At 36.5% G+C, this 12,836-nt stretch overlaps 1 protein-coding gene across 1 annotated transcript; it reads left to right on the top strand.

Moving 5' to 3' along the window:
* Window positions 1-1,241: 1,241 nt before the first annotated feature.
* LOC131640646 (F-box/LRR-repeat protein 4-like) lies at window positions 1,242-2,690 on the top strand. The gene has a single exon (XM_058911025.1). The coding sequence runs from the start codon at window positions 1,242-1,244 to the stop codon at window positions 2,688-2,690; it is 1,449 nt and encodes a 482-aa protein (XP_058767008.1).
* Window positions 2,691-12,836: the final 10,146 nt, after the last annotated feature.

Raw genomic sequence — 12,836 nt, 5'->3', positions numbered from 1 at the left:
ACTAATTATTTTAATGATTAAATATAACATTGATTAATTAAATCTAAAATTAAATTAAATTAAATGACAAAACCTAATTCTAATTAATTAATGTGATTAATTTTAGGTTAATGGTTAAAGTGGGGTTTGATGGTTTAATAATAAAAAACTAAAAATGTAATTGAAATAAACCAAAAAACAGGCGTTGAATTGATTAAATAAAACCGTAAAAAAAACTAATTATTTTAATGATTAAATATAACATTGATTAATTAAATCTAAAATTAAATTAAATTAAATGACAAAACCTAATTCTAATTAATTAATGTGATTAATTTTAGGTTAATGGTTAAAGTGGGGTTTGATGGTTTAATAATAAAAAACTAAAAATGTAATTGAAATAAACCAAAAAACAGGCGTTGGGATCCAGTGTAGGAGCCTCTTGAAGGTGCACCATGAGGGATCACATTCTGGAACCTTTAGATCTGGGTTTGAGAAGATCAAGTGACAGATACCTGAGTGGCATGGGTGAGGTTCGAACCCATGACACTTTGGTTAAAATTCTTTCACGATACCAACTGGGCTGCAGACATTAGTCTTTAATGAAACAATTGGAATAACACAAATATAAAAAAAAAGTGTTAGTGGTGGGAAGTCAAATAAGTCAGAGCGGGACCCATGGTTGAATGGAATGGACGAATGAAAGCTAGAGAGAGGGATTCGTTTGACTGGCGAATGAGTACGCGCCACGCCTGGTCAACGAGTCAAACAAGTAGGGCCACCAGACCGGTTCAATTCCGGTCACTTTCTCCGGTGAGTTCCAACCATCCAAACCTGCAAAACGATCGAAAAAAACAAAAAAAAAACACCCAGATCCACTAATTCAGAGGCTGCGAACACGATGGCAGTGGTAGTTTAGTACCGGAGTGTTCACCTTTAGAAAAATGGTACAGTTTAATTAAAAATATTTGTTTTAAATTGGTAAGATACTTCGGTCCAAAAAAAATTGGTAAGATATTTTCTATAAAATTGATTAGCATTTTAAAATTTAACAATTTTAAGTTTTATGTTTGTTACAATCAAATTAAAACAAAAAGATTACGTGGAATGATAAATAACGCAATACTTGTTTATTTTGTTTGGTATTTAACCTAATCCTTACGCTTTAAATAAGTGAGTGCATCAGTATCAGTATTCCATAATCATTCATTCAGCTTGATATCGTGAATATGAAACCACTCTTCCTCCTCACCATGATGAAGATGACGAAGAAGAAGAAGAAGAGTTCTTCTCGACCACTATCGCCATCTGCCCTTGCTATGAAAAAGAAGAAGAAGAGAACTTGTGTCAAATCTTCACAACAACAACAAGAATCACTTGAACGTGAATTTTACTTACCAGATGAATGTTGGGAGCATATCTTCACATTCCTCATCAACCCCGTCCACCCGATTGAAGTCTTCACATTCCTCAACGACCCGATCCTCATCGACAATGACGGCATAAATAAAAGTTACTTTAATTCACTATCTCTAGTCTCAAAACAATTCCTCTCCATCACCAACCGTATCATATTCTCTACCAGAATTTATCATCGACAACTTCCTTTTCTCCCTAGTTTCTTTCGTAGATTCTCCAACCTTAATTCACTTGATCTCTGGTGCGGTGGCTCCCATCATCTCGATGCCAGCATTGCCTTGACTCTCCGTGACAGACCAACATTGAAATCTTTATCTATTGCCGGGATTGACTTAAAGGACGCAAACTGCGTTACTTCATATTACATTGATTCCTTCGTGAGTTTGAAGGGCTTGAATTCTCTTAAGTTCTGGTATTCGCGAATATCGGATGATTTGCTTTATTCTATTGCCAGAGAAGGTCTTCCTTTGAAGAAGTTTGTTCTTGAAAGTTGTACCGGTTATAGTTACAGTGGAATCTATGGTTTATTATCCAAATGTCATGGGATACAACATTTGGGTCTCCAAGGTGTTGATTTTTTAAATAATCATCATGTTTCTCAGTTGTCTTTGTTTCTTCCTGATTTGGTATCTATAAACCTTAATGAATGTTCCAAACTCACAGAATTAGCTTTGTTTGCATTCATTAAGAATTGTCATTCACTTGGTGAGATATCAATGGAACGCATACATACTAAGATAAAGAATGTAGAAAATGCATATACTTTGAAAGATTTTGATGTCAATCCTCAATTGAAGTTTCTACGTTTTTCTGACAATTCATTTATAAACAACGAAATCATGGTATTGTTTGCTTCTATTTTTCCCAATTTGCAAAGACTTGATTTGAGTTACTGCTATGACATATCTGGAAAAAGTATTTGTCAAGTTCTAAGTAAATGTTGTAAGGTTAGACATCTGCACTTGGCCGGTTGTAAAAAAATGAGACGAATTAAAATGAACTTTGTAGCTCCCCAACTAGAGTTGTTGAACTTGTCTGGTACAAGTGTTGATGACAAAACACTCTATGATATTTCAAAGAGTTGTTGTGGGCTTTTGCAACTATTAATAATATGTTGTAAACATGTCACAGAAAACGGAGTGATGCGTGTGGTTGAAAAATGCAAACAATTGAAAGAGATCTGTTTGGGATGTTGTGATAAAGTGAATGCTGATGCTCTTATTTCAATGCTTTCATCAAATCCTTCATCAGAAAAAGTTAAATGCTCCAGTGAAATTCGGCTGAAGTTTTGATTCTTAAATATAAGAAATTTTTTGTTTTTAGATTTGTTTCTATAAGAAATGACTTAATTTTTTAAAATTCCAACTTACAAATATGTATTTAGTCGTCATTTTGTCACAATAATCCTCTAAATATAGTTAGATTTTTATACCATGTTTTAAATTTTGATGTTTTTCTTTACTCTGACATAGAGATGTGGTCTAACAAAGTGTGCTCCCTATCATGATCCAATGACATGTGCAGATGTGTTTGTAATTCTGCATATTGTATATAAGAGGTGGTTCCAAATAATTGTGTAATTTTGGTGTTTCATTTTTAGAATTTCAAGTGATGCAGTAGTCATATAAAACAAGATTGAGTGACTTAATATGAAATTAACAATAGTGTGAATGAATGAGACTTGCTACTAATTCTAATGAATGAAACTAACATTTGTTTGTTTTATGAGTTTCATAGAAGGTCTAATGGAATTATGATTTACAATGTCCTTTTTAATCTTTGTCGTAATCTTTCTATATGGTAAAATGTCATGAAACTGTGCTTAAATTAATGTTTATTAATTCATTTTGTCTTAGCAAAAAAGAAAAGAAAATATGTTCTAAAAAAGTGTTTTTCATTCACCACTAGTGGTCTTGCCTAGGTTGCAGACAAAAATTAGTAGAATGAATCTGTTTCTATCAGTAGTACTATGCTAGACTGAAAAAGTTAAATTTCTCTGTTGAATGCCACTGGGAGCATATGTGATTCATAAGACTAAAGTATTTGACAAAAATATCGGTAACAACGAGGAACAAATATGCAAATTACATAACACAGAAAATGGAAATTTTCATATGAGATTATCCCAATTATTGGAAATGGAAATCATGCCAATGTAGTTATGTAGTTATGTGACAGATATTCAGATTGTCCATGTTTAGAAATTAAAGTCCCGAAAACCTTTTAACTGATTTTGGCTTCTGTTTACCATTTGGTCTTAATTATACAAACTTGTGTAAATTTCTCACTGGAGAAGGAATAAGATGCATATACATATTTCTAGGTAGAACTTTTCAGGTTATATATTTCTTGCTTTGAAAGTGGTTATAAGTCTATTGATTATATACAATGTAGGTATATGGGAAAGTTCCTTATAATCCACCGTCTAAGTTACTTTTTGGACAATGGAATTTTCATTGAAGGATAATCAACTTGTCAACCTTTTGTGCTGTTCCGTTGAGAGAGCACTGACACCAGGAAGCCAGGAAGCCGTACTAATGCGTTTTGCAGTGGTTTTAGTTCCACCAGTTCCATAACTTTCTCAATAAACATCTGCAACCATTAGTCAGTTTCAAACCTAGCAACATTCATGTTAGAATTTATGGAAAAGAATTTGGTGATTCAGGTATTAACCTTTCTGGTTTCAGCATTGATCTCAGGGGAGAATCAGAGCCATGCTGAATAGAGCTAAGATTCATGGACAGTAACATGAGGAGAGTGGATATCATTTTGCTCACAGTATCCAGAAATTCTTGCAAAGGTTTCTTGCATCTTAAGATATCCAGAAATTCTGATGTCCCCGCTGATATATCCACCAGTTTTTCTACCAGCGAGCACATCCATCAGATTTGTTTTGCCAGCCCCAGTAACACCCATCAAAGCAGTAAGAACACCTGGTCTAAAAGCTCCACTTACACCCTTCAAAGTAACCAACTTATCCTCAACAACACCCCGGTTTTGCATTTCCTGCAAGTTCAGTTCAAGTATTTGATAATCTTTTCTTCACAATAATACTTTGAAACTTAAATATAATATATTAAAATTAAACTCTATTTTATTCGGCTTCTACATTACGTGTGGCATGTCCACAGGATATGTTACTTCTTCAAAGGTGATTGAATGTTCAAACGGAAGAACCGTTCCTCTTTTCCTACTAAGACTTGCTGTTCCGGTATCCTTTGTGTACTTCAATATATTAGTTCTATTTCTGCTTTGAGATTCCTCTGGTATAATAGTTTGATGCTTCCCAATTGCTGCATGATTAATTATGTAGAATTAGTATATGTGTTTGTCTGAACAATTTTTATTATGCATTTAAGAAGACACTCACGATTCAAGAAAGTGAGAGCAAGGATATATCCGAAGTTGAATAGGAATGTATATCCGATCAAAGCACCAACACCTATCCAGTACCAATATGACTCACTAAAGAATCTGCAAGATTTCAAAACTTCAACTCTCAGCGGCTCCGTTGAGTTAGGAAGAACCTTTCATAAGAAAAATGTATCATGACATCATTAGATTAGTTATAGTTTTTTAGTAGAAATAGAACTCGATACTCTGGAGTTTACAACACTAACATCCATTGGGCACCAACCAATTATACTAGACCTCGGTAATACATCATATGATTTATATGTTAAGGAATTCATAGAAAATGAACCAATAAAATAGTAAAAGAACTTACATGTTTCCAGCTATCCCCGAGGAACTCATTATTTATAATTGCATTTTGTGCATACATAATAGGTGATATCCAAAATCTCCATATCAACCCTTTTTGCCACTGTCATATCTGGATAAAGATGGTCATTGCAATCCCTGCCATTATAAATACCTAAAAGTAGAGTGAAATCATCAATAAAGGATTTGTATAATGTAAACAAGCAAAAATGTTCCATGTCACTTGGGAATCAAGGTTAGCAGTAGTTTATAAACATCCACACTCCTCGATCTACACTGGAAAACATATTACATAATCAAATTTCCAAACATAGTTGGCAAAACTTGAAGATGTAGACGACTCAATTGCGCTTCATAAGTAAATATTCTCTTTTAGTTCTTTTTGTTGTTGTTGCTGCTGCTACTACCATACTTTTCCATGTTCTCTATTATTTCTGTTGGTGGTATTCTAGAGGTGGTATGTTATAAATTATAATGTTACAGAATTCTGCAGAGGAAAACTGGTTTTTGACACTTTTTGCACTATACTTCCACTGGTGGAAGATATGCTTTAAAACTGCACTGGACACTTTTTTCACTATACTTCCACTGGTGGAAGATATGCTTTGAATATGCTATTTTACTGAATTCACCACCAACTGATATGTCTTTCTTAACATTACAAAGCCTTTATATAGGCTTGAATCAAAACTGACATAGAAGACAATAAGATGATAATTAAGATGAGGACTCTTTGGTTCTCTCAATCTTAATGATACAATTCTAACATAACTCTAAATAAAGACAGTAATTATATTATGATGGTTACAACTCTTTTGCACTTCTTTCATAATGCTTACTCATAGTGGTGGTTACAACACATTAATTTTAACACTCCCCCGTAATGTGTTGCTCTTTAACTCCCATTGCTTCTCTAAGTTGCTGAAATCTCCCTCTTGGTAGTGCTTTAGTAAAAATGTCTGCAAGCTGCTCTTCTGAATTGCAGAACACTAACTGCACATCACCATCTTCGATCACACTTCGAATGAAGTGGTGCTTTATATTAATATGTCTTGTTCGACTGTGGAAAACAGGATTCTTCGCCATGGCTATTGCTGATTTATTGTCACAGTGAAGCAGCAGACTTTCTTCTTGCTTTTCTCTGATATCTTCAAGTATTCTTCTCAACCACAATGATTGTTGTGTAGCCAAACCAGCTGCCATATATTCTGCTTCAGCTGAAGATTGCGCTACTGTGTCTTGTTTCTTCGAACACCAAGAAATTACTCCTGAACCCAGGCTGAACACATAACCAGAAGTGCTTTTCATGTCATCAACACTTCCAGCCCAATCACTGTCACAATAGCCTTTAATTTTGAGTTTAAAACTCTTTTCAAACCTGATTCCATGCTCCATGGTTCCCATGACATACCTTAGAACTCTTTTTGCTGCTCCAAGGTGCAAGTGACTCGGTTTACTCATGAACCTTGAGAGTAAACTAGCAGCGAACATTAAGTCGGGTCGTGTAGCTGTTAGATAAAACAAGCTTCCAACCAAACTTCTATACATGCTTGCATCTACTAATCTTCCACCATCTTCCTTCTTTAATTTTTCATTCACCACTAAAGGAATGTCAACAGGTTTGCAGTCTTTCATTCCAAACTTTTTCAAAATATTTTCAGCATATCTCCTTTGACAAATAAAAACTCCATATTCATCTTGGTAAACCTCAATACCAAGAAAATGATGCAGCAAGCCAAGATCACTCATCTCATATTTTTTCATCATTTCTATTTTAAAATTTTCAACCATTTTCTTGTTGTTACCCGTATACACCAAATCATCAACATAAAGGGCAACAAGAAAGATATCATCTTTACCTTGATGTTTCACATACAAGGTATGCTCACTTGGACTTCTTTGAAATCCTTGTTGAATGAAGTAGCTGTCAATTTCACTATACCATGCTCTAGGGGCTTGTTTCAACCCATAGAGAGCTTTCTTCAACTTGTAAACTTTTTCTTCTTGGCCTTTAGTCACAAAGCCTTGAGGTTGCTGCACATATACCTCTTCTTTTAATTCTCCATTCAGAAAAGCTGACTTCACATCAAGTTGGTACAAGTTCCACCCTTTTTGAGCTGCTAATGCAATAACTGTTCGTACAGTATCCAATCTTGCAACTGGGGCAAAAGTTTCACAATAGTCAATTCCAGGCTGTTGTGCATAGCCTTTTACTACCAATCTAGCCTTGGCTCTTTGAATTGACCCATCTGGATTATGCTTCAATTTGTACACCCACTTTACTCCAATAGCTTCTTTCTCATTTGGCTTTTCAACTAGCTGCCATGTTTTGTTTTTCTCAATGGCATTTATCTCTTCTTGCATCGCATTCCTCCAAACATCTTCTTTGATTGCTTCATCAAAATTTTCTGGTTCCACAACACAATAGTTGCATCTTGCATAAATATCACTCAAATCCTTTAATTTTATTGGAGTTGAGCTGGGAGATGATGAACTTGAACTTGGTGAACTTGGAGAGGATGAGGAACTTGGTGTACATGGAGCCGGTTGCTCATTCTCAGCTGCTGAATTTTGTTGTTGTAATATGATTGCAGGGACTGTTTTCTCCTTCATTCTGTCTTCTTCCCAATTCCAAGAAGCATTCTCATCAAATACAACATCCCGGCTAATGATCACCTTGTTTGTCTTCAAGTTGTAAAGTCTATAGCCCTTCGACATGGAACTATAGCCAATAAAGACACATCTTTCACTTGTTTCTTCCAGCTTTGTCCTCTTTTGTTTAGGAATTTGAGCATAGCAAACACATCCAAAAATTTTAAGATGGTTCACCGACGGTGTTCTTCCACTCCAAGCTTCAAATGGAGTCTTTTTCCACACTGCCTTTGTTGGACACCTGTTCATCAAATACACAGCAGTGTTAACGGCCTCGGGCCAAAAGGTTTTAGGTAAACCTTTCTCAAGTAGCATAGATTTCGCCATCTCCATCACAGTTTGGTTCTTTCTTTCAGATACACCATTTTGCTGAGGTGTATAGCCAACAGTGAGCTGTCTTTCAACACCTTCATCTTCACAAAATTTGTGAAATTCATTTGAGGTGTACTCCTTCCCTCGATCACTTCTCAGCATTTTTATAAATCGGCCACTTTGTTTTTCAACTAATGCTTTAAACTTCTTAAAGATTACAAACGCTTCAGATTTTTGTCTCATGAAATATACCCAAGTCATGCGGGTAAAGTCGTCAATAAACAAGATAAAGTACCTGTTTTTGCCATGAGACAAAGTATTCATAGGACCACACACATCTGTGTGTACAAGTTCCAACACTTGTTTGGCTCTCCATGCACTTTCTTTTGGGAATGGTTGCCGGTGGTGTTTGCCTAGGACACATCCTTCACACGCACCAGATTTTTCTTCAATTCTTGGTAGCCCATACACCATCTTCTTTTGATAGAGTAACTTGAGACTTTCGTAATTCAAATGCCCAAGTCTCCTGTGCCATAAACACGAGTCATTCTCTTCTCTGGCCATCAAGCTTACATTTTTCTCATAGTTGAAAGATAGTGGAAAGCTCCTGTTGCTAGTCATCTTCACAACGGCAACACTTCTTCTTTCTGAGTCAAAAATTCTACACTCTCTATTCTCAAAGTTTAGAGAATAGTCGTGCTCCAAAAGTTGTCCAATGCTAAGCAAATTTTTGTCTAATTCTGGCACATAAAGCGTGTCATGCATGACTTTGCTTCCTTGCTTTGTGGTGACTCCAATGCTTCCTTTCCCTTTCACTTCGACATGTTCTCCATTGCCCAATTTAACTTTTGAGGCAAATGAAGAATCAATGTTTATAAATGCTTCCTTCTGTCCGGTCATATGGTTGCTACAGCCGCTGTCCAAATACCAAACATTTTTACCTTCTTCATGCAATGCTTTTTGACAAGCAAAAAACAAATTTCCTTCATCAGATTCTCCTTCTGCGTACGAAGCATGTTGCTGATTTGCAAGACGACAATCCTTTTGAAGGTGCCCGAATCTCTTGCAATTGTGACATTGCGGTTTGCCTTTGTTCCAACACTCCTTCTCGTCATGAGTGCCGCTGTTACAAATTCTGCACCATTTGTTTGATGCCTCATTCCATCTTCCGCCATTTGTGCCTCTTCCAGATCTGCCACGTTGGTTTCGACCTCTGCCTCTGCCTCTTCCAAATCTGCCACCTCTAGAAGACTCACCTCTAGTTTGTATTTGGGGCTTATTTTCACCATTGTTGGACTGAATGTTGAGTTTAGATTGAAAGGCACTCTCAATTGATTTTTCAGAATGTCGTAACATCCTTTGCTCGTAGGATCTCAAAGACCCCATCAACCCTTGAACAGTTAAGGTTGATAGATCCTTGGTTTCTTCTATCACACCCACCATTGGGTCAAATCTTGCTGTCAAACTAATCAGAATTTTGTCAACAATTCTGCGATCTTCTATCGTATCACCATGCGACTTCATCTGATTCACCAACTCGGAGAGTCTGTTGAAGTACTCATTCAGGCTGTCGTTCTCCTTCATCCTTTCATTTTCGTAATCTCTCTTAAGAGATTGAAGCTTCACCGTTCGCACCTTTGAGTCTCCTTCGAACTCTTGTTGTAGGATACTTCAGGCTTCTTTCGATGTTTTAGCTCTCATAATCCTTGGGAAAATGGATAGAGAGACTCCTCTTTGAATCATTCCGAGAACTCCAGCATCTGTGATCTTCTTCTTCTTCAACTCTTCAAGCCGTTGGCTTGATTCTTCAGCTTTTTCTTTTGATTTTTCAGCCTCCGTTCGTGCCGGTTCTTCATATCCGTTTTTGACATACTCTAGAACATCCAAAGATGTGAATAGAGTCTCCATTTTAACAGCCCAAAAATCATAGTTCTCTCCTTCAAATAGAGGAACTTTGACATTGCTGTAAGTTGCAGAAGGGTTGTTTGTAAAAGCCATAACTTTTGTTGTTTTTGTTGGGGCTGCAAGGATCTGCAGCTCTGATACCACTCTGTTGGTGGTATTCTAGAGGTGGTATGTTATAAATTATAATGTTACAGAATTCTGCAGAGGAAAACTGGTTTTTGACACTTTTTGCACTATACTTCCACTGGTGGAAGATATGCTTTAAAACTGCACTGGACACTTTTTTCACTATACTTCCACTGGTGGAAGATATGCTTTGAATATGCTATTTTACTGAATTCACCACCAACTGATATGTCTTTCTTAACATTACAAAGCCTTTATATAGGCTTGAATCAAAACTGACATAGAAGACAATAAGATGATAATTAAGATGAGGACTCTTTGGTTCTCTCAATCTTAATGATACAATTCTAACATAACTCTAAATAAAGACAGTAATTATATTATGATGGTTACAACTCTTTTGCACTTCTTTCATAATGCTTACTCATAGTGGTGGTTACAACACATTAATTTTAACACTCCCCCGTAATGTGTTGCTCTTTAACTCCCATTGCTTCTCTAAGTTGCTGAAATCTCCCTCTTGGTAGTGCTTTAGTAAAAATGTCTGCAAGCTGCTCTTCTGAATTGCAGAACACTAACTGCACATCACCATCTTCGATCACACTTCGAATGAAGTGGTGCTTTATATTAATATGTCTTGTTCGACTGTGGAAAACAGGATTCTTCGCCATGGCTATTGCTGATTTATTGTCACAGTGAAGCAGCAGACTTTCTTCTTGCTTTTCTCTGATATCTTCAAGTATTCTTCTCAACCACAATGATTGTTGTGTAGCCAAACCAGCTGCCATATATTCTGCTTCAGCTGAAGATTGCGCTACTGTGTCTTGTTTCTTCGAACACCAAGAAATTACTCCTGAACCCAGGCTGAACACATAACCAGAAGTGCTTTTCATGTCATCAACACTTCCAGCCCAATCACTGTCACAATAGCCTTTAATTTTGAGTTTAAAACTCTTTTCAAACCTGATTCCATGCTCCATGGTTCCCATGACATACCTTAGAACTCTTTTTGCTGCTCCAAGGTGCAAGTGACTCGGTTTACTCATGAACCTTGAGAGTAAACTAGCAGCGAACATTAAGTCGGGTCGTGTAGCTGTTAGATAAAACAAGCTTCCAACCAAACTTCTATACATGCTTGCATCTACTAATCTTCCACCATCTTCCTTCTTTAATTTTTCATTCACCACTAAAGGAATGTCAACAGGTTTGCAGTCTTTCATTCCAAACTTTTTCAAAATATTTTCAGCATATCTCCTTTGACAAATAAAAACTCCATATTCATCTTGGTAAACCTCAATACCAAGAAAATGATGCAGCAAGCCAAGATCACTCATCTCATATTTTTTCATCATTTCTATTTTAAAATTTTCAACCATTTTCTTGTTGTTACCCGTATACACCAAATCATCAACATAAAGGGCAACAAGAAAGATATCATCTTTACCTTGATGTTTCACATACAAGGTATGCTCACTTGGACTTCTTTGAAATCCTTGTTGAATGAAGTAGCTGTCAATTTCACTATACCATGCTCTAGGGGCTTGTTTCAACCCATAGAGAGCTTTCTTCAACTTGTAAACTTTTTCTTCTTGGCCTTTAGTCACAAAGCCTTGAGGTTGCTGCACATATACCTCTTCTTTTAATTCTCCATTCAGAAAAGCTGACTTCACATCAAGTTGGTACAAGTTCCACCCTTTTTGAGCTGCTAATGCAATAACTGTTCGTACAGTATCCAATCTTGCAACTGGGGCAAAAGTTTCACAATAGTCAATTCCAGGCTGTTGTGCATAGCCTTTTACTACCAATCTAGCCTTGGCTCTTTGAATTGACCCATCTGGATTATGCTTCAATTTGTACACCCACTTTACTCCAATAGCTTCTTTCTCATTTGGCTTTTCAACTAGCTGCCATGTTTTGTTTTTCTCAATGGCATTTATCTCTTCTTGCATCGCATTCCTCCAAACATCTTCTTTGATTGCTTCATCAAAATTTTCTGGTTCCACAACACAATAGTTGCATCTTGCATAAATATCACTCAAATCCTTTAATTTTATTGGAGTTGAGCTGGGAGATGATGAACTTGAACTTGGTGAACTTGGAGAGGATGAGGAACTTGGTGTACATGGAGCCGGTTGCTCATTCTCAGCTGCTGAATTTTGTTGTTGTAATATGATTGCAGGGACTGTTTTCTCCTTCATTCTGTCTTCTTCCCAATTCCAAGAAGCATTCTCATCAAATACAACATCCCGGCTAATGATCACCTTGTTTGTCTTCAAGTTGTAAAGTCTATAGCCCTTCGACATGGAACTATAGCCAATAAAGACACATCTTTCACTTGTTTCTTCCAGCTTTGTCCTCTTTTGTTTAGGAATTTGAGCATAGCAAACACATCCAAAAATTTTAAGATGGTTCACCGACGGTGTTCTTCCACTCCAAGCTTCAAATGGAGTCTTTTTCCACACTGCCTTTGTTGGACACCTGTTCATCAAATACACAGCAGTGTTAACGGCCTCGGGCCAAAAGGTTTTAGGTAAACCTTTCTCAAGTAGCATAGATTTCGCCATCTCCATCACAGTTTGGTTCTTTCTTTCAGATACACCATTTTGCTGAGGTGTATAGCCAACAGTGAGCTGTCTTTCAACACCTTCATCTTCACAAAATTTGTGAAATTCATTTGAGGTGTACTCCTTCCCTCGATCACTTCTCAGCATTTTTATAAA

The sequence above is a fragment of the Vicia villosa genome, unplaced genomic scaffold (assembly GCF_029867415.1).
Source record: "Vicia villosa cultivar HV-30 ecotype Madison, WI unplaced genomic scaffold, Vvil1.0 ctg.003254F_1_1, whole genome shotgun sequence".
Classification (NCBI taxonomy): Eukaryota; Viridiplantae; Streptophyta; class Magnoliopsida; order Fabales; family Fabaceae; genus Vicia; species Vicia villosa.
Note: the sequence above shows the minus strand (reverse complement) of the source record. Positions and strands in the feature narration are given on the sequence as shown.